At 40.3% G+C, this 26,538-nt stretch overlaps 1 protein-coding gene across 1 annotated transcript in view; it reads right to left on the minus strand.

Moving 5' to 3' along the window:
• Positions 1 to 26,538, minus strand: part of ADAMTS12 (ADAM metallopeptidase with thrombospondin type 1 motif 12) — a 159,564-nt gene that overhangs the window by 131,356 nt on the left and 1,670 nt on the right. The window contains 1 exon segment of the mRNA XM_085297693.1: positions 21,164 to 21,525. Coding sequence (XP_085153819.1) covers positions 21,164 to 21,525 — 362 coding nt within the window.

Below are 26,538 nucleotides of genomic sequence, written 5' to 3' on the forward strand. Positions count from 1 at the left end.
CCCTTAGCTGTGAATGCATTTTGCAAATATTCTTGTGGTCTTTTGTTATTCAGAAAAAGCTAATTGTTTTGCTTATGCCAAATAATAATAATAACAATAATAATAATGCTCTCCTCATACTTCAGACCCCTTTGGGGATACAGGCCAAACTGCTGCTGTACTACTGTTTAACTAGCACATGTGCAGACTAAACTCATTCACAAAACCAGATTCTTTGCATTTAAATACTATTTTTAATCTGTATTTCACAAGTACCCCTTTTAAGCACACTTTGCAGCATGTCTAATCATCTGGAGCAGTAATTATCAAAATAGAGAACATAAGGGGAGGAAGATCTGTTCCCTGGAAGGTGTTGAGAAGAGGGGGCAATGCCCATTGGATTGGGCAGGTAGTGACCTGACAAGGAGCCAGTCTATTCAGAGAGCCAGACAGCCTGCCCCAGACTGTCAAGACCCAAACCACCACTCTCAGCCCCACGGTCTCCTGTCCACGGAAGGAGGCTGGGAAAAAGCAGCAAGATTCTCAGCAACTGTGGACACCCAATATTCCCACACACTCTGCTGCCCAGCTGGAGCTAATCACCACTCTACTCCTAGCCCTGACCAGCATCTTCTCAGGCCTCCAGCAATGTTCTTTCCCTTCAGTTCCATTCCCTAGGGGTAAGGCTCCCCAGTGAGTAAGTGTTTCTCAAGCAGGGAACCAAGGGAAAAAGCTTAAAACGTTTAGAGAGGAGAGGGRAGGAAATAATTTAGGATGTCCAAGAGCTGCTAAGAGCGATTCTACACATTTTACAGCTAAAAATAATGTTGCCTAGTTAATGAGTCAGGAGTAGCTCAGTAAATTACCTGGAGTACTATCTCCTTTGCTACTGTAACCACAGCATGACACTGCTCTTCTGGATAAATCTTTGCTCTGAAAACACGTAATAGAACATGAAGAACTGTGTTACAAATCATCCATTAAGTTGCTGCAGAAGAGAGTACACTTCATTCTTTGCAGCTATAGTAATACAGAAACCAGAAATGTTCTTCGTCTCGGCCTTCTGTACAAGACACATTTGGAAGCACTACAAGAATATTCTGTGATGTTTTCCAACACTCATGCAGAGCAAAATGATTAGAATTTCCTGTCATCAGCATCAAGTTCACCTCTCTCTCTTCTCACTACAGTTCCTAGAACAGGAATCTGCCTTTCAAAGATTAAGAAAAAAGATAAAGAAGTACAGAGTAAGCACCATGTGTGCTGTCAGGCTAGAAGTCTGCACAGAAAGAATCCAAGCCAGAAAGTAAATAGTTTGCTGACTGAAATACTTTCCCAGTATTCTCTTCCCAGTTTCTTAAAGTGGAAGGTAACACTGAGAGCCTTCCCAGCCCTAGAAGACTCTTCAAAAAATAATTCTCTAAGGAGTTAATCAGGCTCTTACACTGCAGAAYTTCGCGTGGGAGTCCAGGATGCCCAGGCTTCTCTCCCATAGGCAAATCCAATGCACTGTGATCCTATAAAGTCACAATGCAAGAGTCATCATCGTGTTTCAGCAACAGAAAGCAGCGTATTTGAATTCTTCCTGAAACCATACCAAAAAGACATGTGATATTACTAAAAGCTTTAGTACTCTTAAGCTTTTTGGACAAAGAGTTGGTGAGTTTGAGGAGATTCTGGACAGCATAAGGGTACCCAGTTACTTTGCTTTTGCTGTGAAGCAAGGATCTGTCCATGAGAGATACCAACAAAAGCCAGAGGCTGTAACTAGAGTAACTCTTCTCCCTGCCATCCCTTCATTACCCCATGTGAGATCTCTGCTCTCAACCTACCTCTCTTAGGACTGAACCTTCCTGAAACCACAAAAAGGCTCTTTTCCACCACTGTACTTTGCTGAAGAAAAAAAAATGAGTCACTCATAACGGGGAGAGAGGGAGATAAACAACCTGCCTCCATACCTATATCCTGCCTCGCTCTTGGACTGGAGAGACCATGCAAGCAGTCAGCTCCAGTTGCGAGCAGTGCTCAGACGGARTAACAGAAGTCAGAGCAAGCAAAGGACGAGCCTGAGCTGTACCACACAAAACAAGSTATGGGACAGCCGCATCTAACAGTGCTGGTATAACTATGTGCAGTACAGAATTATACTTACAGTRCAGGGCCACATCAGTATGTCATCCATTCAGGGACAAAGGGGGCTTTATGTGAAAGTTATGTTAARACAGAATTCTTCATTTGTTTAAGACAGTGTCTTCTGTTTGGGTAACTGGTACAGAAGAACAAGTACAGTAAGATTAGAGTAAAKGGAAAATTTCAAAGGGACTTTTTTCCTGCTTATTATTCCTAAAATTACAGTGGACTTGTAGCCTTTACTGCATCCTGCCTGAATGACCCAGCCACCCACTACTCTGTTGAAAATTTGTTCTTTTAATGAAAATTGGCAGGAAGATGTGATTGTAAAGGAAGAAAAAAAAAAACACTTCAGAACTGTGCCCCATTCAGCAGCTCTTGAATACTGATGCTCATAGACACCGCTTTTAYCAGGCATTGCCTGGTCAGAGCACAGCACACAACCACAACTCCCCAGGTTCCACCATCCAAGCAGAAAGGTGTGAAATACATTTGTGAAATGTGTTTTGCATAGGTTCATTTCAAAGTGAGACAAGAGGTTGTTAAAACAACAACAACAACAACAAACAAGCTTCTGAAGTCCTGACTCATACTCATGCCTTCCTCCTCTTCTTATGTCATGATAGTGCTTCCACCCTTTTTCTGCACAGCTTGCCAACCCACATGCTGAAGTATTGAAACACTCTCACCCTCTTTTCTAATRGGCAGAAGTCCGATGAGGACAGGATGGGATTTGATCAGGCTGATCTGACAGAGAAGTTCCTTATGGGAACCCTGACTTCAGGGTTGGTTTCATTCTTCCCTTACTGTTTACCATTGATCAGTACAGAAACACTTAATACTAGRAAAAAGAAGCTCCCCGCCACAGTCAGGACAGCCAATTAGCAAATATCCYTTCTGACCAGAACATTTTCCACCATGACCAACAGGAGAGAGGTTAATGCTCCTCCAGACTCCACAGCTGCAATACTGGGGCATCCATACCCCCTACCTGTGCCTGAAAGGCACAACAGTGTCTTTAGGGAATTATACCACAACACTCCTGAAAAGCAGAACACATTTCAGATATTTTGGTGTTCCTTCAAAAGGTCTTAAGCAGTTTCTAAGATTTTGCTGCTGTCTCCCTAAAGAGCTGCACTCCCAAATAAAGCCACTTGYGAGTCAATTCTCCTGTTGCATACCACTGCTAAGCCGTCCCTACAAAGCCTACAGCAATGCTGCTGTGCTCACTGGCCTTTAGACATACATACACTGCAGTGGCTCAGTCTCTGTATACAACAGATCCCAGACAACTGAACTTTACCGCTGTCATGATCTTCTCCCTGCAATCAGAGTTACACAAGCAACACAACTTTCCAATTTTTATCTCAAGTTCTGTTTCTCCCTTACTACTTCTCCTCTCTGTCTCCCTGTGTTATTAGTGGGCTAATTCAGCTCATTTGTGAGATGTTTCACTGAGTCAGAAACTAATGTGGTACTTTTTGTTGGCCAGGGAGGGGTGAAGTGGCGGTGGGGGTTTTTGTATGCTTTTACTTGGCTCATACAAAATACAGGTTCACCATACCCTAAGGAAGGGCAGTCACTTTGTATCCTTAAAAGAAAGATAAAACTGAAGTGAACTAAGACCACTTACAAATAAGATAAGATGTTTATCAATCAGATTTCACAGAAGTAGGGCTAAGAGGGAATTTCTTGACTGCCCTCTCAAAATCCTACCCTCAGGTAGGCTAAGTATGCCTAAATCATCTCCTGCACTTACCTAACCTCTTATGCTCAAATTTCAAAGGTTTTTTGTTGTTGTTGTTGCATTTTCCAGGTATTCTCAGGAACATCAGCCTACTTGTTTCAGGAAGAGTCTGTGAGCCCTCACAACACCTCTGGTTTGAGCATCCAGACCAGTACTCAGGCAGCTACAAACAGGACCGGAAGGAAAGCCTGTATCAGCAAACCCAATCACCAGTTTTCCATCACATAAACCAAGCATCACAAGAGAACAGCGGGACTGGCTCAGACCAACGTCTCTCACCCTGTATCCTGTGGCCAAGAACTACCAAACACAGACTCTTAGAACAGTATAAATAGGATGTGATACTTCCCACTAACTCTTTCCCTATCTTTTTCAGGCTCAAGGATGAGAAACATCCACTGTATTTAAAGTGAATGTTTAGCCATATCTTCACTTTGTTTTTCTCATTTCTGCTTGATCCTAGGTTCTTTTTTGATTTTTTCATGACATTTCACAAATAAACTCATCTTGGCATCAGCTAGTATGCCTAGTTTGGGTCTTCATTTCTAGCAGATAACTTTCTAAAAGCAGACTTTGCAGCTCCCATGACACTCAGTTTCTTCTTTGCTGCTAGTCCAACCTTGACATTACCTATTTTAGCAATGCAACTTCTCAAGATCTCTGCACAGATGACATTCTCCAACTTTGGACCTTCAACAAATTTCATTATTCATTCCTTATTTTTGTCCCATGACCATTAATGAAAATTTTAAATAAAAGCAGCCCCAATACAAAGCCTTAAGAGACTATGTCAAAAGGCTTACTTCTCCCAATAATTTCCCTTTCCCTTTGCTTGATATTCTCCYGATTTACAAAGCCATGCAATTCAATACATGTTTAAAATCTTTGCTATGGTTTTTGAAATATTATGGGCTTCTTTCTCCAATATTCTGGAATGGTGATTACGGTCTTGTCCAGGGCCTCTGGCACATTTCCCCCCACACACTGCCACTGCTCCTGTGAGARGGCTTCTAACACAACAGCAGTTTTCTGCTGCCTGTTGTGCGCTGCAGTCCATCACACTCCCTGGTACACTCTGGAAACCTCTGCAATCACAGATAACTACACTCCTAGTCCCTTTGGGTTGCATTCAGGTTCCTAATTACCGCTGCCAAATTAGACCAACTGGTCAGCTACTCAGCTGCAGTCAGGTATCTTACACTCAAGAGAGCAGCAAGCAACGCAGGCCACTYGAGTCAGCCAAGGGGGCTCCATCTCTAGTCAAGAGAGAGGAAGCAGTAGTAGTGCCTACAAAAGCAGAACTGAACAAGGCTYGTGTCTTGACGTCAAATAGAGAAAGCAGCTTACACTGACCTGCATTTATATCCTAAATTCCAAACAAGATCATGCTCTAAGAGGCAGAACTATTATYAAACTTGATTCTATGATTCTGTGTGTGCCCAATGCTGGAGAGTAAATGCTACATAAAGGTATATAAGCACACATCTTGCCATAAGCACACACATACACATATATTTAGTCATTCTGCTTAATTATGTGCAACTGTGGGGACAGAAATGATGAAATACAGTTCCCAAATGCCTAACTCAATCCCTCTCAGTCAGTAGCAACTGCTCCATGGGGCAGCATGCTTTACAAACTGTAAGACTCCCATGTGCATATTAACCAGTGTCCCAATTTAATTCTATAGTAGATATAAAGGATAGCAAGAGATACTACCGAATTTTCTGTGACACTGCTATAAATCACTGTTCAGTCTATACTCATGATCAGGTTAAACATCTGAACAGCCCTCATCTTTCAAACAGGATTACAAAGAATAGGTCCTGAGCACATTTCTCTCTCACACTTTGTTTTTAAAACAACTTTAAGTTATGCAGGAGCTATGCTACACCTGGATCTCCCGACTTCAACAAAAATGGGACCCTAGTGACTTGCTCGATCACCRAAATAGCCTGTATGAGGGCTACATCAGAAATGTCCATAGCAGACTGACAATTCACAAATTCCTACACTTCAGAAATATAGTTCATTACATTTGAACTATCTGAACTATCACGCCGCCTGTATTTTTCTGATTCAGACTTTTAATTCTCAAGATTAATTTATTTGCAGTCTTTGTATGTCATTGTGTCCATGTTCTGCATCTAAGGACTTTACACTGCAGTGTCCAGGATAAAGAACAACTTCCCCAAAAATGTTAGACTTCATAGTTCAAAGAACAGAGAGATTCTTAGCAATGGAGAGAAATGAAAAATGCAACTCAATTTGGCTAACTTTGGTCTCCATAAAAGGCTGGACATAAACAAACTTGGCTAATTCATAATTTAGTATTTAACTATCTTTCAAGATCTTTATAGAATACATTTCTTGAGAGTGTAAGAAGTGTTTAGTAATAAACTCAACCTGAAAAAGAACCATATAAAGCAGAATTCGCAGACATAACATGAAAAGACTAAGCCAAAATCTGCTCTGCTCTCTTGCTGGAAGATGTCACGTCTGAAGCACAAGAAAATTGCCAAAAATATAAAACAACATAATCTCCAAGCCAGTTCCTTTCTGTAGGTCCAGCAAAGCAATTCACATCACCACTACAAAAYAAGTTTGATAGCCCAGAACCTCATTTGGGTTAATCAGTGTAGCTGAGGATCTGGCACTATGTGTTCAGTCTCTTTTTTTTTTTAAATACATCTTTACTCCTTTTTCCTGGAAAGAAAAGATAACTTGTGCAAGCAGGGGCTCTGCAGTTATAGTTAACTTCCTGCTTCTGAAAGAACAGCAAAACTGGAAGCCTGTACACCTACCCCAGAGATATTACCAAATGCCTTCTGTCTCCTGTGGTCCTGCTGTGAGGCTAGCTGAGGTCAAATGGTTTTATTTTCTATGTTGTTTCATATTATATCACCCTATTCTAGTTAGTCAGCAGCACACCAGTTCATTGTGCTTTGTCAGCAGTGCTTCTTTTTATGGTAATTCTGCTAAAAAACTAAAATAATACAAGAAATGCACCGTAAGAAAAAAAAGACTTTCTCCCCACACACACACACACACACACTCTCACAAGATGCAAGCCTCAGCCCTATTTCTATTAAATAATATCCTTTTTAATGTCATAACAAGGACAAATTATGTTATATAAGCTAAAATCTGGAAGCCTAAGCTCCATTCCATACATCTTTCAATTACGCAGCRCTAGAAGAGACAGAGACAAGAGTGAATTAGGGACTACAAATTAGTACAGAGTACAAGAAAAATCATTTAATAAGAACAACTTGGCAATGCTTTGACAGATGAAAAATGGAAATGGCAAGCAAGGCTCTAGAGCCACATCCAAATATGTGGGAGAAAGGTGTAAGATTAGATGAAACTTTAAACAACAGAGATAGGCTCTGTTTTACTCAGCAAGATCCACACAAAGGGTTCTGTGTCTGTACTACCTACATGTGCTGTCTGCTTTAGCAAGAGCTTATTTCTTGCTTGCAAACTGAGCTACAACAGCAACACATTGCAACCTGCTTCAGGGGAGAGACCCAAAAAAACATTTAAAAAAAAATAAAAGCAGACTAGAAGTTGGAAGATACTTGCAGAGCCTGACTTCCTAGCACTCACTTGCAACTTGCCCACAGAGGGCCACCCTGCTGGTCTGCAATGCAGTCCGGAGTAAGGGATATGGGTTGTGTTACTTCCAGATAGAGAGACCCAAGCCTTGATGTTTTCCCTCCTCGCTTCTCCTGGCGGAAGCGCATTCTGAAAATGCTGCCGCATGTGTTTGCRGGGCGAGCTGTTGCGGCCTCTCCATGCTGCCAAGCCTCGTCTGCCTCCTGCACCTTCTCCCCTTGCAGACAAGGCAGCAGCAACAGGACCCRGGAGCAGCGCGAGGGCACAGGCAGCATTACGGTCCTTGCTGCGCTGTGCTGCCGCCCAACAAATAAAGCTGCTTTAGTCGCTGGCTACAGCCCTCAGGTACATCAGCGCCCTGCAAGAACCCAGCACACACGGCCTGTGGCCACTTTCTCAACCCGGTCTTCATACGCTCTCCTTACTTCTTATTTCCAGCCTCAATTGTTATTCCAGACTTTAAGCGTGGTAGTGTGTTCAGGCCCCGAGCAGGAAAGGCCCCACGCCATCAAACATCGCACAACGGCGCAAGGAAGGGCAGGCCCCGTTTCTGTTCACCAGGACTCTAATTTACATKCTTCCTCCATTTAACTGTTCGCACGTGGGCACAGTTGTGAGAGGTCAGAGCAGTTACAGCACTAGGAGTACTTCAGCTCAACCACACCAAGCTGCATTTTAACCTACAAGCATTCAAGTCTGCAACTYCCTCGTATCCTATTTTAATTTACGCCTCAAGGTACAGCCTCTGAGTGATACTGGGCAGTACGGACAGCTAATGAAAATGCTGCTTTTTAAAACAGGTTACTGGATTGCCTGRAAGAAGGGGGAACCACAGCATGCAGAACTCCTCAAGGGACTGAGGATTTCCAGCTTACTGAAGTAAGTTATTACCACTGATTAATAGTTCTATGGAGAACTGGAGTAACAGCTTTCTTGTATATAAAGGACCTAACGCTAATAAAGATTTCTCTTCTTAAGAGGSTACATTCCAGGTCTTTTTGTTTTTAAGAAGTTTGACTGAAAATATTCACAGATAACAACGTACCTTTGCCAATCATCCAAATGCAAGTTCATTGTAGGAGACAAGATGATTTTCAAAGAATAGAAAGCCACCCTCAAAACACCAAAGACTCTATAAATATTTGCACGGGTGCAATATAATATCTTTTCTATCCATCCATATTGATGGGAACACATTGCAAAGCAAAATTCCACTAATTTTGATGCTCCCTCCAAAATAATAGGCATCTAATTGGAGACTAATTAACATTTTGGAGAAGAAACTAATTGTTTGGGGTTTATTGTTAAAGTACATGGCATTCAGGAATATAAAACTCTTTTTTGTCAATTTGTTGTTTTTCTTCCCAAATTGTATATTGAGATCAACCAAAACAAATTTAACAAACAAAATGGGGGGAATTTAATATTTTTACAATTCAAAAATAAAACTGTTTTTCTAACTTTCATTTGTAAAAGTTATCCAAGGTTTTAAAGTACATATCTGGAGGTAAACCTCAACTAAAATTTAGGTTTGGATCTAACAAAAAAAAAAAAACCACACACACACACACACACACAAGAACTACACAACTTGGGTATGTAGGAGAAAGGGGAATAAAAAAAAATAATAGGAAGGGGAAGGGATGTTCGGTGATAAAACTCTCCAGATTAAAATTTAATTGATCTGAAATGAACTTGTAGTTGATCTGACATTACTAAAGGTAATTATTCCTAGTGTATTTCTGACAGAGATGCTTGTCTCAAATGCTACYAGGAACTTCCATGTAATGGAGTTCAACAAGGGTGAAATACCACTTATAATGTTATTTCAGCTCCATAAATCCCATTGGTAGATCCTTACAGTAATAAAAATTGTTCATATTTCTGTTACTAACACAGAAGCATGTTAATTCCCCAAAAAGGGAGGTTCAGCAAAAAGAAAATAAATTATTTAGTAATTGTTCTTGCCAAAATCAAACATGTCTTGTTCTCCAATACTCAATACACTATTARCTTGATCTGATTTAATCATATAGACAGGGGGCCTGATGAGATCTTGATATATCCATTTAATAAACTCAAACTCAGAGGAAAATTTGGGAGAACAGAAAGTGAACATACAAACCAAAGGTGACAAAAAGTGACAAAAACATATGCTTCAACTATTRAGTTCCATTAAGCTCCAGAGCAACAGCCACATAATGATGCTCCAAAGGAACCTTATGTAGACATCTTCATGGAAATTTCCCTGGTGTTTATATTTTAGATTAAAAATTAGCTTGGAGTCTCTGTTATATAAGATATATAAACTATATCTCTTTTTTTTTTTTCCACTTCATTGTCTCCTGTGACAGGAAACTTCCTTCCAATGTGCTACACTAATTAGAAGCAAAACCTCAGTCAAGCTGAACAGAGCGAGACAGTCTATACAAAAGACAACCCAGATTAAAGTCTCCAAATAGTCCTATAATCACAAATAGCCAGTCACAGATACAGCTATGTGGGAAATAATGCACATTTGTGACAATTCATTGAGAGGGCTGAGCACAAAAGCAAGAAAATCTGTTACGATATAAAGTTATTCAGGAGAGTAAAGGAAAAGGGAAGACTGACGAGTTTCAGGAAGATGCAATTCAGCGTAAATTAATGAGAACAGATGCACGATGGCAAGGGAAGTGTTGAAGACAGAGAAATGACCCTAACTTTTGTATATTTAAATGATGGGCTCTGAACTAATTGTTACTGCATAGAAATAAAAACTTGAGCTGACATTTTCATGGAAAAAAAAAGGTAAACTATAGAACAAGCCCACCTCAGCAGCCATCAAAAAAAAAAAAGCATATTGAGCATTAGGAAACAGATATAGCATCAGGAAACAAAGATATAACACTGAATACACCATACCACTGAATAATCCACCTCAAAAGCTGTGATCAATGCTTGACTATTGATTTTCTCCACCAAGAYAGTAATTTAGGGAGGCATCAAATGAAGGTGATAGGAAACATAAAATCACAGCAAGTTAAAAACAAACCAGAAGAAGGTCTAAATCCACTTCTAGGTGTGGAAATCCACAGTAAAGATTCATGCTTCTAGACCTAAGTGACTCAGGGGAGGCCATGCAAGTACATGAAAGACAAATCCTTTAACAGATACTCAAAGAGAAACCATACCCRTATCAGGAAATTTAATCCGAGTTGAAAACAGAAGCAGGCAAGGACACAGGGGAGAGGTCCTACACGCCCACCCTGTTCTTATTCTTCCCTAGATATTTATTCAGCATCACTGCTGGAGATAGTACACTGAGCAAGACAGAGACTTTTCCCTACAGTCTTAGACCGATTTGGTCCATCACTGTTCTAAATAAGGAAACAGATCAAATTAACATTGCTTACTAGAAGATACTCAAATTCTGACTAAGCATTTAGAATCTGTTCTGTTTTAAATATACACACTAAAARTTACAAAGAATAGATTTTGAATCAAGAAATTAAACAACAACAAAAAGAAAAAGCGTCTGCATGAGCCTCGAGCATGAATTACAACACTTGCCATGGATTTAGATCTACTGCTTGGACTTCTACGTAGCAACAAGCCCGAGCAGTTTTACTAGGGACTTGCTGTTTGCCATCAGAACCATATGTAATGCACAATGGATGTGCTTAAACTCAACTACTGCTCAGCCAAAATGAGCTGCTTGCTATATTTTAAAGCCTACAACTTTATATCAATGATGTAATGAAGTTTACAACTTTCTCCAGAGCTACTGGACTCTGGTCTACCTTTGTGCAACTGGTGTTCATGCTGCAAAACACGTCCTGGAGACGGTAACTGCACTGGAAGTAGTAAATCACTGAAGTATCCCAGTCTAAATTACAAAATACTTAAATTCTGCCGCAATTAACAAATGTACAGAGAAAGTCCTTTATTAAGCCTCAGTTTCTGGAGGAACCCAATACATCTGGCATGGCTTGATAATACCCAAAGCATATGACAGCACTGAAGTCTTCTCAACACACAACGCAGATCTGAATACACAAAAAAATGTCTTTTTCACAAGTCTAACCTGTCTGTAATGAGAACTATCTATGCACAGAAGTGCACAGATCAGACACACACATAGATTAGACACAAAGTGAAAGAGCTCGACACTGGCACCTTTCAGAGGCAAAGCAAACCTTCAGTTCTAGCTTACTCCTTTTTCTCTGCTACTGCAGCCTTCAATGCTTACCCCACACCAGGACCAATGTTGATCATCTTTGACTAACAAAGAATTGAAAAGACAGTATCTCATTTCCCAGCTGCTGGTTTCAGCTGCAGCCAGAAGCCATGCTCACAGGGCTGCTGTGAAGATGCCATCAGCCCAGGCTTCCTGTAAGTGCAAGCAGCAAAACCAGCATCTTTCAGCCTTTTGTTTACATCACCCACTGTCATTCACCCCCTAACATCTTGCGATCATACATCTGCTCAGAACAAGAGAAAGACAAGCCTAAAAAACAAAACCAAAAAAAGAAAGTCACACACACAACCACAATCCATAGCTAGGAAATAAGGCATGTAACCAGTGAGATTTGTCCCTATTAATGTCACATTATATGCATCACTGACTGGGTATATAGAAAGTGTCAGTTCTTCCCCTCTCTTGTTCATCAAGAATGACTACATACCAAGCACATGCTGCAATGGGCAGCAGACAGAATTGTTTTCCCTGGTTGATATATTAACTGTTAACTTCCAAGCTGGACCCTTCTCTTCAGCATCCTGAAAATGGATTAAGAATAAAAGAGTTCTAAGAACAGCAAAACTATCCAGCAAAGGCTGGTTTACCATAGATTTATTTCCCRCATACGCTCTGTTTCCTCACTGAAAGCAGTTTTCTCCAATATCCCTTGAATTGTCTCCTCCAGGACTCCTCACTGCCACGTTGGCTGGGGCAGCTTGGCACCCTACTCAGTACCAAGTTACAGCTGTASTGTCTCACAGACCAACTTGCTTATGTTGATCAGTCATTTGATTGATCAGAAGTTCCCTCCTTTACCTGTAAAATTTATACAAATTTAACGTCTTCGATATCTGTGTCTTTCAGATTTGATTGAATTCCATCAACAAATTCCAAAGATACTAGAAACAACAGAAACAGACTGTCTTAAAAGCCTCACATTCTTATGCAATCAAAATGAAAGACACACTATATATTTTTTTTCATTTAACTTCTGGGTTGTGAACCTTTAGAGTGGGGCCACAATTCCATAATTTTCCTCAAGCAATTAAAAGCTTTTTTCCTTAAAAAAAAATTTATTAAAAAACTTTTCATAAGCGCAAGCCTTGAGGGGAAAAATATATATGTATATTAGAAGACTCATTGTAAAGACTCATAAAAGCTGGAAATATGATTTGATAGCTCTGTTTCAGAGTAGCATTTCAAAGTAAGTAATGAATAAGTAGACAGATTTAAACAAGAGAATAACATTTCTTAAAACTACATCTGCCTTCTGAATCTTCCAAACAGATTATGGAGTTATCTTGAAAGAGCAAGACATTTTAATCCTGGACACTCTGTTCAAATTGGTAACTACTTTAACCCTTATTTTAACCTACCCCATCAGTAACAGTTTCACTGAAATGTACCAGCTCCACAGTAAAAACTGTTGAGATCCAACTTCTGGGCTAACAGCTTCACATTGGTCAGAGGYGACAAGGCCAAGACCAGCAACAACAGACACAGCCCAGCCGGATTCTCAGGGACTGAGATCACTGATGAGATTCATTTGACCTGTCAATTAGAGTATTTTTGCAGACAAAAGACTGGGGGAAGGGAGCTAGCAGATGGATGGAGTTCAAACACACACACAAAAAGGGACAKATTTTGAGGTAAAATACTGCAGCAAATACCAATCAGAGTTTGAATGACTAAAAAAAGCACTAATCAAGCAAGAACACTATGCAGATATTCATTATTATATAAAAAAAGATTAGCAAAACATGACAAAATACAGGACAGAGTGTCTTGGTATTTAACTTTCAATGTAAATTCTGCTTACAGCATTTTCCATACTACTGCCTAGGATAGGAAACATACAGTAGTAACACAGAGTTATTAACAGTTCTTTCCTTCTTTACATGTAACAGAAAGTCAAACTACAACATTTAGACTTTGGAGGCTGTATTATATCCAAGCATGGAGAAATTCCCAACCCCAAGAAGCAGACAAGCAGTCTCCTTTTCCTCCTGGCATTCCACACGCTCCTTATGCCCTATATTTTGGCTCCAATAGATTATTGCTAGCTGGACAAACTAAAGGATTTTGCTCTACAGATGTCACTGACATCTGAGCAGAGAGGTCCACTGGCAGATACAGCTGTCTGCTGTACTTCCAACTGCAGGCAGAATCCACCAACTACTACAAGGTAGGGGGACGGCAAACGAAGTGAGAAAATTCACTTGAAGTCAATAAGGAGAGCTGAGTTTAATTAATTTCTCCCAAGTTTTTACCTGTTTAAAAAACAAAACATATTTCTCTTGCAAAAAGGGAAAAACTTGTTTCTAAGCAGCAAAATAGTTAAGAGAAAAAAAAAAACTTCCTCCTTACACCTCCTTACATTGCAATAAGATGCTGACTCCCATCTTCATAATTACTAAGAAAATATGTTTTTAAGCAAAGCTGCAAAACATAGGACTAAAAAAAAAAATCCTCAACACATGAAGTTGTTCCAAACATGAGTTTTCATCAGAAGAATTTGGAAAACGTGTCCCAGCATACTTTCTGTTATCTCTTTCAGAGTAAACAAAACTGATAAGGGAAAAGACCTCTGCAGAAAGATTTATGCTTGTGCCTGTATACACTTGACCCCAGAATAGAGTTAATTTATTTAGGTAGTGTAATAGCAGTATGTGTCAATTCTTTGCCATCAGCCTCTCTTAAAATAATAGCCATCAAAACAAAACACTTTTCCAAATGTATTCTGAGGCTGTAACGTTCCACATCAGGGAAATTGGCTGAATTCAATTTCAGATGCTCATACAGGCAACTTAAGAAAAGGGGAAATGTAATCTTAAGTGCATTTCTTCACTGCCAAATACTAATCCACTTGTGATTAGAAACACTTGCATTTGAAGACAAATAATTTTGTTAGTCACAAAGATTTCAAAAATACTAGAGAGATGCTTAAGTTTAGGTTTGGGATAGAGACTTAGTTCCAAGGAGAGAAACTATTAAATTTAAACAGAGATATAAAATGTCTCATTACCAAATTATCATAGACAATTTACTTCATGAAACTGTAACAACAATCCCRAGAGGTTCCCTTAAATTACCAGATTACAGGTCAGTTAATCCAGACACTCRACTATTCAATTTCATTTTCTGTTGACATTTTAGTATTATGTTTATAGAGCAAGCTGACTTCAGTAACATTGTATTTGACTAATAATTAAGGCAAGTGATACTATACCTTACTGGACTTGAAACAAGGTGAAAAAAAACAGGTTGAAACTGGAGTCTGAAAATCCTAGTTTAGATATGTGGTAGAAATGTTACTCAAGAAATCTTGAGAGTGAAAAGAAAAGGAAAGGAAATCCTCATCATCACATGAGCTGAAAATCAATCACCAGGACTGAAGCACATGTAATCCATCAGGGAAGAGACAGACATGGTCATTTCTCCGGGCTATAGCAGTGAAGCATGCAGAACAACAGCTCCACCAGACTCTGATTGCTACTTTAACAGCAGGTTAAACTATTTTGTTAGTAACAAGCCAGCCTCACAAACTGGAAGATGTAGAAGCAGACAAGAATCCCTATTACTGAATAAAAGTTTAGTATGCACTTTATCTTTCCATTACTTTGCTTCCTTAATATAAAACTGTATTAAAGTAAACATCCCTAAATTTTGTCTAAGAAAAACACCTGCTTCAAGTAGTCTGACATGCTGACACAGGCTTTCCATACCCCTGAGGGGAGAAAGTCTAGAATAGGAGTATTAGATCACTCTTTTAGAGCACAACACTTCGCACCTGCACAGAGCAGTTTCACTTGGGACAGATAAGATGAAAAAATGAGAGTCAGTATGGAAAAGACACCTCATACTAACAAGAAAAGTTTCTCCATACAGCACAGGAGCATAGAAGATAATGAATTCCTCAAAACTGAAGCAAGTTTGCAAGATAAAGTGACACTGATGGATTTTATACTACTTTAAGATTAAGAACATAGGTGATATTGCATAACTACCAGAGATCATTTTTCATTTTCATATAATGGTGATATCCTGCAATAAGGTGAATGGTTACACTAGGGAATAACTCAGCACTGCTCTGCTTTTCAGTGACACACAGCTTGTCACAAGCCTTAGGGCAGACATTGATCTGCCCACAGAGGACCCACTCAGCACGTCTCCCACCAGCTGCCACACAAAGTAACGCTGCCACGCAGCCACCAAAGTGGTCAGAGCGGGCTKCCCCAACTGCAGCTTGACACAGAAGGAAGAACTGAGGTGGTGGCAGTCTAAAAGACTAAAAACCTGGGCTCAGGAGCAGGCTTTGCCCAGTTTTCCACAGAGGAGCAGGGTATGGAGCAGCCAGCATGTTTGATGAGCCTGTCACAGCTGAGAAGAAACAAAGCAGTGTTCTGCAGTAGCTGGATTTGGGGGGAAGAAACAGATGGCTTCATGACTCTTTACTTCACCGCTGTTGTCTAGACAGCGGAAAACAACAGCACATGCAGCAAATGCTAAGCTAGTGTTTACCAGGACAGAGGCAATTAGCTACAGGCAGCCAAAGCATGACTTGCTCGCACTGCTATGCAAATGCAAGGCTAAGCAGGGAGTCCGAGAACTTTACCAGGTACAAGCACAAAGACTGATCTCAATTTTCCTCTTTGTTTCCATACCAATACTTAAGTTGTCTTTGAAAAATAAAAAGATTACCAGAAGTTCAATGGCAACCATTCACTTTGCATTTTAAACGTGTCAGGGAAACAAAGTTCTAATGAGGTTCTTTCATCTAAAAGAAATACTATAAAGAATGTCTATGTTACTGACAAACGAAAGAGTCTTCCTTGCTCCTAATGAAGAGGCCAGATTAGTGGAGAAAAAAAATTTACTATCCAAGTCTATAGGACTCAGTGCATAGAGTTAGGGTATTCATTCAATCTTCCTGAGCTTTGTCTCCTTCCTAGCCCTGCTTTGGGGATGGCTGACACTACTGCTGCTACACAATGGATCTCAGGACTAACATACAACTGARAATTATCACACTGGTAGTGTAGTGTAGTGTAGTATAAACATTCACTAGAATCTTCTCTGAAAAAAAAAAAAGTAGAAATATAAAGCATTATTAGGAGCTTGCCCTAAACAGACTGTCAAGATAAATCCAAATGTTTCCACTGAAAGAGGCAAGAACTGAAACACTTCCTCCATTTATTTCCACTTGGAAACTTTCCTGTGCCTAAGAGATTCAATGTCCACTCTCTTCCCAGTTGCCACTTTTGATTAACACATTTCTAGTGTTCTAGTGGTGACTTTCTCTGGGGTTTCCTCCTCCATCTGTAACCCCTACATAAACAGCAATGTCTGCAACAGCATGAGAAACATGGGACAGTCATGTTTCACAAGGAGTGAGGCGGTCTCTTCTACTAGACCCACAAGTGCAAAGACCTTAACTAGACAGTTTATACCCTGATGTTCTTCAGCTTAAGAAGGACTTCCTTAGCATGAATCACACAGTGATAGAAAAATATGCATTTGGAAAATATTCCTCTAGATCTCTGCTGGCTTTTCCTCTTCATCCTCTTGTCTGGTTCTGCTGAACATCGCTTTATGAACCTAGCCGTTTGTTTCCAAATATGTTTCTGAAACTAAAGACATATTTGAATCAGAAAGAAAAACCTCATACAATGACTTCCTCATTTCTTCCACTTACAGGCCTTTGGGGGAATATATAAATACACRGGAAATGAAATTTGTAAAATATCAGAGCTTTTTTCAAACCACCTAACAAAAATGCTGTAAACCTTAAGTACAATGGYTTTCTAGCTAATAAAGCAACATACTGTTGACCTGGAGAAACACTGACAGCAATCAGGCAGAAAGYTGTTTCCCACATTTTGCAAGTGCTGCTTCTCTTTTTCAGTCATCTCTAAATATCATTCAGTCAAACAGATGCCCCCTGGAAATTACATCTCCTCAGCAACAGCTGTTTTCTCTGTCCACTTGATTTATGGAGAAAAAAAAATCAAAAAATGTCATGAATAAAAATGAATAGTAAAAGCTATACCATTATTACATGAAAAAGTGATGTTCATAACAGTAATGTCAATGGAAGCAGGAATATATTTTAAAGTAAGAATACACGGGAGATGAAAGTCCATTTCTATGTTTTCCATCAGTGTTGTTTATCTTTACAACAGGACATAAACCTACACCACACATCTTTGTTCTGCTCTTATACTACACTATTATCCCGGAAAAATCAGGAACCTTTAAATATGAACAATAATTTAAATAGAGCTCATATAAAGAGAAAGTCATTCCTGGAAGAGGATTACAACTAAGATTCTTGTACCACTGTCAGCTACAGGATTTTATTTTGTCTTAATTCCAGCCAAAAGGTTGGGGGGTGCTTTTTGTTTGCTTGTCTGGGTTTTTTGGTGCGACATAACTACAAGACAACATTTCAACTATTTCCACTAAAAATTTCAACAAAAGGGATATTCCAGTGAAATATACTGATTTAATCAGATCAGTATTTTCAAGTACTGTAAGATTTTTGACCAGCCCATTAAAAAAAAAAAAGCCAAAATTAGTAGTTTAGGGATAACACACTTTCCCATCACTCATTACCACAGTAAATCGGTGCCTCACTTCATTTTTTAAAGATCACCTCCTCAAAAAAGCCTACTATGTTYATTATTTTGTAAGGTACCTAGAGCAGTCAAGCCTAAACAGTGCCAGGAAGGGATCACCACTTTTCTTGGACTGGAATGCTAAGATATTAGTTCTTACCTGCTCAGTTACCTGCTCACGAACCTTAAGCACCACACCAGCACTTGGTGATCTTGCAACGATTGCCTACAGARCTGCAGCTTACTGGGACCCACTTGCCAAAACAAACACACTAAGAGTCCAGTCCTGATCCAGGCACTCACAGATAACACCTTGTGCAGTGGTCACTGCGGCCCAGTTATATTCTGGATAGCTGATAGCTTTCAACCACACCAATTTGTYGTCCTTCTCTTCTTTCAGTCATCTCTCTCAGTCCCAAAGATCCTCATCAACTCACCCAATTCTTTTATTTCATATAACTTTACCACATAATTTAGAATTAATCTTCTACAGTATAATTTCTCCACATGGGATAGAGGATTTTTTGTTTTTTTAATATCCCAAACCATTTTTTGCTAATCCTATCCTAGTGTTTATCTATTCTCAGTTCACCTCATGCGAATAAACAGGAAATGTATTTTTATAGAGAAATTAGAGAAATACAATATGGCCCAAAAAAAGACAAAAATAAACATGGTGCTGAASAACAACAACAACAAAAAAAAAGCATTTCCAGGGTGACYGTTAATAACCATTATCTCAGGGCACAGCAGATCACCACAAATTGCTTCAAAGAATCAGAAATCTGGATGTCATTTCTCACCACTGCCAAAACCCTATTAGGCATTCATAAATGTTTCCATGCCACAGAGGATCTTTGGAGAACTTCCAGAGGAAAGGCAAGCTGAGCCACCTTCCCCAGCCCGTGGAACTCAAAGGAATTAAGAGACTCAAATTCAGCTCTTATTGTGCCCTCTCCAGAACAGAGGCTCAGAGAGAACCTATCTTCACCTCCTCTCTACCACTTTTAGGCTTGAAAAATCATTCCCATCAAAACTATCACATTCCCCCCGCCCCAAGTCAGTTGCAACCTGAATTAATCCATGAGTCTGTTTTCAAACTTTTGGTTTGGAGAAAAAATTGATTTTTTCCTGATAAAAGTATTTTGTCAAAAAAATAATGAACAACAACAACAACAAAAAAAAAAACAATACAGCTCTGTCTGCAAGCAAACAATGTTTCAAAGTTCTCCAAACCAAACTAAACTTCAAAGAGTTTGTGACCCAAGAGAAAGGGTCACTTCTGAAGCATTTTACCAGGCTCAATTCGTAGCAATTTGTGTATTTTTTTAAAATCCTTTTCGCAGACTATTTCAGAAGGCATAATGATGATACAGCATTTCATTTCCAAGTTCGCACTTCATGAATACTAACAGAGGTGCTTTGCCAAAGCACATGACAAATCAACCACAGGAACTACTTGTATCATCACACCATCTTTTTCTTACTGTCCATCTATGACTATAAAGCATTTCAGAGAAGCTTTGATAAACTGGTCCCTACCAGAAAAATTAGTTGGCAAATCTCTAATCTTCAAAGCGTCAATTCCACAGCAGTTATCTCAAGTAATGGTTTATTTCCCTAGGCAATATGCCAAAAGGGTTTTCTGCACTCATGTGTGATATTCCAAAGTTTCTCACTTCATCTACATCAGACCTGTCTCCATGTTACTTTTCACACATTGTCAGGATATTTCAGAAGCCAAAGRATTTTCCAAAGCTTTATACTTCTCCATAGCAAGGAATTCCTTTATGCATTGACAGGCTGGCAGGGAAACAACACACTTTACAGATACTCAGTTTGATGTTGCATTCAGGCTCAAGAGCAAACTCTTTCTCTAGCCTTCGTAGTGTGAGATGTGCTAGCCAAAAGGGGTCAGTGCATCTATGCACTTTCAAAGGCCATCACTTGTCACTCTAAAAATCAAAGTGCCAAAACAAATACATACCTTACACACCTGCATCACCTCTGCCAGCATATACAAACTGCTTGCATTTTGCTTCCCACAGATTGTGGGCGCCATACTACACAGCTTCCTAAAATGTCCCTACACACAGGGTTGTCACCTCCTCTTGCCTTCCACACAAGGTAGGTCCAGCCTTATTCTCTAGAGCTATAGACTTCTTTACAGGTGTTTACGGTATTTCAGGCTCATCTGAGCTAAAGGAGTGCAAAWAATAATAATAATAAAAAAAATAAAAAGGTTTCCACCTCCTCATCTCAGTCTGAACCACAGGCTATCGAGAAATGCAGGAATTCAAGCTCCAGCCTTGGAAATTCTAGGCTTCTTTCAAAGAAGAACTGGTTCACGTTTGATTTAAAACTTTAAGCTTCCACTTACACTAGCATTTACCACTGAAGTTGCAGTGCACTTCTGAAGTCAATCCCCCAGTTGTCCCCACTTTGCACCTGCTAGTTCAGTTTGCAGGCCAGTTTTGATGCACCTGAACTGAATTCCTTTCAGAGGAAACAAAAGCAGAAACTCCCATCCAGATGCATAGGAAATGTACTCTGACTACTAGTAGGTTCAAAGTGATAGCTTGAAGCCATTCAAGTGACAGAGATGTTCAGTTCAGGTCACCAAAAAAAAAATCTAATTAAAATTAAACCCCAAGAGGCTTCAGCATCAACTCCCTTGACCTGCCAATCCTGTCTTCCAAAAATCCACATTACATCCATAGACTTATCAGCAAATTAGCAGATAGACCCGCTAGATTTCTTAATGCACACAATCACATACAAATGCTCTAGCTCAGTTCTAATTAAATCAACATTAGCCCAGAACCCCAGCAAAAGGTCACAGTCACTTACCAGGCCATTGCAAGTGCTGATTGCGGCAGTTCCGCTCCCAGAATCTGGCTGCAATACTGTGCCAATGAAATGGCAAGGAACTCCTGAGCGAGTCGCGATCTTCGCACTAGTGTGGTTGCCACGTCTCCTTTCTACTATGTAGTTATGGGAAAGAAATCCCACGTGGACAGTCAAGTTAAAAAACAGATCCTTCTCCTCATGGTTAATTTTATAATATACCACATTTTCCTTTTTGCTGAGGTCTCTCTTCTTCCTTGTGTTTGAGACGTGATGGTGCAAATTAAAAGAAAGAAAATGCCCACTCGCATCTACTCTTGCGGGATCAACCACGTGGTATTCTTGCAATGTCTTGATAAAGTGCTCTGAGAGGAAAGGGGGTGGGGRGAAAAACAAAGAAGAAGCAAAGCTGGGGTAAGTTCTAGCTTTGTCAGAGTTCACATAGTTTAAAGGAAACTTGTGAGTGAGGAAAATTCACCACACCATCCTACTGACATGATGGTGGGGCAGGACACAGACTGCTGTACAACAGATTATAGCATTCATTCTAGAAGATAAACATTATTCTTCCCAAATATTTTGTCACACTCCAAGTAAAGCATCAAATCTCACCTCTCTCCATTCTCATCCCTGCTACAAACCCTGTCTGTCTTTGGTCTCCAATACCCTTGGTTCTGACCAAGGAGATAATCCCTAAGAAAACAACTGCCTAAAGCAGGAAACAGARCTTACAAATACCCTTAAGAGAGCAGAGAAAAAAACATTACTAGTTGGCATAGCAGGCAATAGCAATAGGACAATTGGTAGCATACAGCCTTAGCAGACACTGCAGTGCAGAGAGGATTTTAAAGAAGGGCTTGAACAAGAAGAGTGAAGCAACCACATCATTCTAGGCAAGCAGCTCTCATCAGGATAAGATCAGATACCTTATCACTTAGTAGAATCTAGCAAGGGAAGAGGGGCATCACTAGTTTTGTCTCTTACTAAGATACTTAACAAAACCTACCTATTCCTATTTTTTAAGCCAATGTAAAACTCAAAAGCTCTAAATAAGTAAGATAAATCCACATAAATCACACTTCCTTAAAGCTCATTCCCTACAAACCAGATCTTCAATTGGCATGTTTGACTTCAGCCTGGGAAAATACAGTCTAAACATTTTTCATCAAAATGAAATTGTGAGGCTACATGCCATTCCACTCTGTCCTTCCCCAGGTCTGTTCTTCCTTCTCAAAGTCCCAGCCACTCATCCATGAAGTGATTACACCTCACTCCTTATCTAAGTGGGATAACAAAGCAATTAACCCGCTCCAGGAACTTCCAGAACAATTTCTCCCTCCCTATGACTGGAGAAACAATCATTCCTCTGRAGAAGTTTCAATCCTCACTGACTACATACTCAAAACAACACAGGTTAAATCACACCCAGACAGATACATATCTTAACCCATCCCCTCTGGGAAGAGGCATAGCTCCTTTGTGCCCATTAGCTGCAGTATGAGACACAGGTGTTCACATTTCCTAAGGCCATGGACATCTGAGACACAGGCACTGAAATACTCTCAATACAAAAAAATTTCCTAGCACATACAGAAAATTACATAAGCAACTTGGCCTTTTCTCAGTGGCACCTTTATCCCTGAAATAAGCTTGCTGCACTCCCATACAACAGGTTTGCACACAAACCTTCCCATCAGTCTACAGTGACTGTGTGCCTTCACAGGGTAAGCCACAACAGTGGGCCTTTAGACTGCCACAGCTGCAGCAGCCCTTCACACCTACTGCTAATTCAGAGACACAGCCATTTAGCAGACAATTYAGCTAATTCAGAGACACTTTTTCTTATATAAGCACAGGGGGACTGAGACACTGGAAACTATCTGCACCTTCCTGCTGGTTGTTTATAGACCTTGATGATAGCCAGCTGCCTGATAATTTAGCACCACTTTAAACAGAGGGTGGTCCTCACACTCTAGAGAGGACAAAATARTGGGGAAGAGAGGAGGAATACCCCCAAAACATGGCTAATCTGCAGAAGTTAGAATTCTAAGACTTTGGGATTTTTCCTCCATATCCCATATTGTGCTAGCAAAGATGGGTTTAAAAAGAACCCTGCAAGACCAGGCCCTCCATTTCACTGTCTTACAGCGCAACTCATGTAATGCTCAAATTAGAAACCTGAAGGGTAACTTATTTGTCTGCTGTCACTGTAGGATTTGAYCCTGCTTCATGTCTTGAGCTTAACTTTTTCAGCTTAAATGCTGTGCTCCACATATGACTTGTGGTTTTGGACTTCAAACTATTCAGGGAAGTTTTTTATTTCACCACTAAAATAATTATTATGTAGAGGTTAAGGCAAGTTAGACATCATCAGTTATGGCAGAAAACTTCCTAAGCATCTGCTGTTAAAAGGATTATCCAAAGGAGAGAAGTTTAACTTCTCCTACCCACACTTTAAATACTTACTTCTGAATGCCAGAAACTTGAGCGCAGAATTATGCTGGAATATAGTAAACTGTGATACAACTAMAGAAATTAGTTATTAAAAACTCTGCAAAAGACCAGAGGGAACAAGATAACAATACAACAAGTTTAACAAGATGAGGCTAAAGATATTTCCACAAGCAATCAGTACAACTCATATCTTGACTGTTGCACAGAATTTAGCAAAGGCAATCCTATCAATATTAAACAACTTACTAAGCTSTGTGTTAAGCCTAACATAATTTGATCTTAATTTGGATGATATCCTACTGCTCTTCTAGGAAAGAAAAAGTCACCAAACCCTTAAAAGAGAAAAGAAAGAAGAATTTAATATATGCAATCCACAATGTGCAACAAGGGTAGTATTCTTCAACACTGACTCCTTCAACTTTTCTAAAGTAGTAATTAGTTCATATTCTAAAAATATGGGTTCCCATAAAACTTACTATTTCTCATGTCCCCTTCCCTCCCACACCTTAATGTTTTGTGTGCCAGTAAAAACTAAATGCAATGAACCCATCCCAGTGCCCTTGACAAACCTCAGGGCTGACATGTCAGATTTTCCATAACATGCATTGCTGTACATCCTTACAATGTAAGGAGGCAATTCAGTATCGATAAATATTTGGAAAGCACCAATTGCTTCCTGATTAGCACTTAAACTAGGAAGAACAGCAAATGGAAAGGAGACATGAATTAAGAACAAYGTCATTAGAGTAGCAATGATAATACTATTGCAAATAGACTTTTAATATAATCTTTAAACACCATCATAGATGCCCACTTTGCTGAAGTGGTTGAAGTTTATCCTACTCCTGACAACTTTGGCTCCTCTATCTATTCTCCTGAACAGTGGTACTACTCAGAGACAGTGTCTGGATCTGAAGTCAGTAGATACAGCGGAGGTGAGCGAGGACCTGTTCCTCCAGATCTGCCCAAGCAAGTGCCTCTAGCAACAGCACTGCTCTTCTCCTTGGCCATTTATAGCACTCTCCAACACAAGGAAGTCTCGAGCACACCATGCCAGGCAGCACTGCTTACCAGTGTAGGGCAAGAAAYGGAAGACTTTCCTGGGAGACTCATGTAGCACCCATTCTGGGAATACTTTGTCTTTCCACAACTGCAGCCTGAACACTGGCTTGCACCAGCATTATGAGCAGGACTAAAAGTAATAAATTAAGCAGAACATGTTCAGGGCAGTACTTTGCCTTGGAATAATAGTGTTTGCACTGGTCCTTCTGGGCACACAAGACTAGCAAGGTTGTGAAGAGCAGGCCCTTAGCGCTTACTTGAGGAATCTAAGTCATTTGAGAGACTTTCCCTGCAGACCCTGCTAACTGTATCATGACAGACATCTGATAAAAGTGAACACCACAGCTGCCTGTTCTGCTCCTGTGTGGATTCAAACTCCAACAAATGAGAGAGTACCGCAGGTACAAAGAATTGCTGTACACAAAGCAAATAAATTAGAATAAAGAGAAAGACATTCATGGTCTGTCATGTGTACTAGGAAATGCATAATTTTCTCTGTAGACAAAGTTCCTTAAAAATGTGACACCATCATTGGCCATTGTTTCATCTTCAAGTATGCTACATCTGCCTCCCAGGCTCTCTGGCTTCTTTTCAAATGATTCCTTGGGACAGCAAATAGCAATGCTTATCTCTGGAGAAAGCGTGTTCCTGAACCAGAGGAAGGCTCCGTTCCCAGGACTTCCAACTTTTCAACACCTCTGAGCTGAGAAGATCCATCCTAGAAAACACTCATCCAAAAAGGCCTTGAACATGTATTAAGAATATCCTTTATTGTCCAATCACCTATGTTCATGGCAGATGCTGAGTGAACACAGCACTTAAAAGTCACTTCAGCTATGCAAGACACAAGTTTTAGTCCTGACTATTGCACACGTCATGCTTATTGGTACAGTCAACCTGCCTTCTTACTGTTACAAAAAAAAAAAAAAAAAAAAAAAAAAAAAAGAGCCAAATGTTGAACAGTTGCTTTACATAAAGCTTTCTGTAGACTCTTGGAAAACACTAGTTTTGATGCCTAAAAAAATGAAATTCACTCTACATCCATTTCTGGATGCCTGGCACATAAACAGTGAATACTTGCTAACACTGCTATCCCTGTCCTGTTCCTCTTACAGTTACTGAAGTGCAATCATTCTCTTCACTCTCGGTGAAGCCACTGGAAAGTGACTTCGGGGTAACTGTTCACTCCTCAGGCAACTAATTTAACCACTTTACCTTCTCATGAGCTCAGAGGCGCACAGGAGACTTTTCTTCTGTGCTCAAACCATGCCTTYGACAGCACCACAGCCGATTAGATCTGGAAGGTCTTCAGCAAAATTTCTTCCTATGCTTTCAGGTTTTCTACTGCTAGGCAGAGCTTTCCAACTAACCACAACTTTTCTTTCTCGGGGGCTGCTTCTCTGATTTTCCTTAAATAAGCAGTAAGTACTAAATTCATGTGGTACCCCACTCCAGGTGGGTGTTCAGCTGGCGGAGCTGCTGGAGCAGGCGAAGCCGCCCGAGGAGGCGGCCGATGCGCAGGCAGGGCTGGCGGCGAGGAGGTTTTTCTTACAAACGCAGCCCCCGTCCTAACYTGCTCTCCCCCGCCGCATGTGAGCAACCCGCACTCAGTGTTACACCCCGGTAACATCAACCCTTCTGCAGCGAAACGTTGTCAGTAAATAATAATAAAAGTTATCGGTAAACACAAAGAAAAACTACGTTTTCAGGACGCTAAACTTCTCCAGGTTTGTAGCCAGAAGTGGCGCTGGCAGTTGGAGAGGTAACGTCCGAGCGCGGCGCCCTCCCCGCGCAGCTCCGCCGCCAGGGGAGCCCTGCGCCGCCGCCCCGCTCCGCGCCCGCGGGCTCCCCGCGCCGGGCCG

Source organism: Rhea americana, unplaced genomic scaffold, assembly GCF_003343005.1.
Source record: "Rhea americana isolate MKP2758 unplaced genomic scaffold, rheAme1 scaffold_13, whole genome shotgun sequence".
Taxonomy (NCBI): domain Eukaryota; kingdom Metazoa; phylum Chordata; class Aves; order Rheiformes; family Rheidae; genus Rhea; species Rhea americana.